The following is a 2,407-nucleotide window of genomic DNA, read 5'->3' on the forward strand; positions in this document are numbered from 1 at the left end:
ATGGCTTCTGCATTTGCAACTATTGCTCTTCTTCTCTCCCTTAACCTTGTGTTTTTCACTACAGTGAGTTCAGATCATCATGTTCCTCGTCCACCAACACCACCAAAAACCCCAAAACACCCTCCCCCATCAACCCCAACCTCAACCCTAACACAATCTCCTCTAACCCTAATCCCAACGCCAGAACAACCTCCTTCGACCCCAACCTTGACTCCGACCTTGACCCCAAGCCCAAGCCCAAGCCCTCCTAAAGCCTCTTGCCCTAAGGACACCCTTAAGCTTGGGGTATGTGGCGATTTGTTGAATGACTTGTTGCACCCTGTTTTGGGGACCCTACCAAAGACCCCTTGTTGTAGCCTCATTGTGGGGCTTGCTGATGTTGATGCTGCTGTGTGCCTTTGCACTGCCATTAAAGCCAACGTTTTGGGCATCAATCTTAATGTGCTAGTCTCCTTAAACTTGCTTTTGAATTACTGTGGTAAGTCTGTCCCAAAAGACTTCCAATGCACCTAGGGGTGCCATTACCTTCTCATCTATTGCTGCCCTTCCGAAAGCTTTGTTGCAATGAAAAACAGGCCACTAATCTTTGGCTTTACTCTGTAATATATTATGCATGTTTCCTTCGAAATGTAGCTGAGATCTAGAGTGTTCTCTCTTAGGAATGTTCATACGTTTCCTTCAAAATAAAAATAAAAATTATGCATGTTTCACTCTTGAGTTGGTGGTTTTTATTAGGACTNTGTCCAATATAAATCCCTACATTTTCTATTTCCTAGACATATACCCATTATTATATAAATCTATGTGTAAAACCCAATTTCAAATTTAAATGACCAGTATGATACAAGAGGTCGTAGTATTCCTATGTTTTTACATCGTTGCCACCATACTTCATATTTTATTTATAATTTATTTCAAGCATTTCATTAACTGCTATAATTGTAACTAATACTCCCTATTAATAGCATATCAATCACCCCATTTCTTTTGGTTGTCATGCCCTCTCACTCGCCCCTTAAAATTGCAAACCAAAAAAAATCTGTAAATTACATATCCAATAATGTACCTATGAAAAATATAAAGGGTTCTTAGATCTAGGTCCAAAATGATTAGCTGGTATTGGATTTAGTCCACGTGTTTTTAGTTTTAGATGTAGGTCCTTTGACTTTTTTTTCTTTTTTGTGTGTGGTCGATTTTACCCTTTGAGGTAAATAAGAAAAACATATTGAAAATATAAATTTAATGCATAATTTCCTTGAAATTGAATTTTGAATTCTTTCCTTAATAATATTTACCTAATAAATACCATTTAATCAATAAAAGACAGACCCACATATTATACTTATGCGATGGATAATAGGACAATATATATATACCATTACCTATAAGTAAGGTGAAAAATAAACAAGCAGAATATTAAATTACCTATAACTTAGGTGCATAAAAACATAAGTCGGACAGTATATGCTACCATATCTCCGGTACATAAAAAAGATAAGTGGTAAAGCGTATGTTACCTATAACTTAGATTCATAAACAAAAAGGCAAAAAAGTGTGGTACCTATATCTCATGTATGTAAAAACACAAGTCAATTAATACCTTCTTTTTTTTTGTTAAAGGAATATGTTACCTATAATTTAGATATATATATATATATATCAAAAAAATGTATCACCTATATCTCAGGTATATTATACTTAAAAGAACAACTATAAAGAACAAAATGACTGCACCTCATTCAAAGTTGAGCATATATTCAACATAAAATAATAATAATAATAATAGAAGAAGAAGAAGAAGAAAAAGTCGATACTATGACTGCATAGCAAATGGATATTAGACCACGCTTCAGCAGTCATTTGTGCTTTGGGATGAACCCCAACTCTGAATCTCCATTATTTTCTCATCTATTTTAACGAGTGTTTGGCTTCCTTTGATTACTAAACTCACTCCATTATTTCTTTCTTATGTCAATGTACAACATTTTAAAAAGAAAAAAAAAAGTCTTCCTAATTAGGTGCTTTACGTACCATAATTTTAGTATTTTATTATAAAACCACCATAAAAATTTGCTGCAGTTAATAACTTCATTATTTCTTACGTTTTATGTGCTCAAGGGTAAATTGGATAAGGAAAGAAATATAATATTGGCTAATTATCTCATTAAGGTAAGTAATCTAAGATAATGGGCAATATTGGAACAAAAATTAATTTTAAAAATATAAAAATCAAAAGATTACATCATACAATATTTAAAGAGTAATGCTACACTTACCACATTTTTATCCCACATTTCTATACCACATGATGTGGCATGTACATATCATACGCCACATCAATTAAATAAATGAAGTGTATTTTAATAAATAAAATTAGAGAAACAGAAACTAGTATTTTACATGATGT

At 33.0% G+C, this 2,407-nt stretch overlaps 1 protein-coding gene across 1 annotated transcript; it reads left to right on the plus strand.

Moving 5' to 3' along the window:
- On the plus strand, nucleotides 1-513 carry LOC117613309 (14 kDa proline-rich protein DC2.15-like). Its single transcript, XM_034341924.1, has 2 exons — nucleotides 1-116; nucleotides 228-513. The coding sequence occupies exons 1-2, from the start codon at nucleotides 1-3 to the stop codon at nucleotides 511-513; spliced, it is 402 nt and encodes a 133-aa protein (XP_034197815.1).
- Nucleotides 514-2,407: the final 1,894 nt, after the last annotated feature.

This window comes from Prunus dulcis, unplaced genomic scaffold, assembly GCF_902201215.1.
Source record: "Prunus dulcis unplaced genomic scaffold, ALMONDv2, whole genome shotgun sequence".
Classification (NCBI taxonomy): Eukaryota; Viridiplantae; Streptophyta; class Magnoliopsida; order Rosales; family Rosaceae; genus Prunus; species Prunus dulcis.

What these genes read in the sequence shown, in the direction of transcription:
- LOC117613309 (XM_034341924.1), top strand. Translation starts at nt 1, where the DNA reads ATGGCTTCTGCATTTGCAACTATTGCTCTTCTTCTCTCCCTTAACCTT. An exon ending in ACACCACCAAAAACCCCAAA is followed by an intron (nt 117 to 227) that starts ACACCCTCCCCC and finishes GACCTTGACCCC; the next exon opens with AAGCCCAAGCCCAAGCCCTC.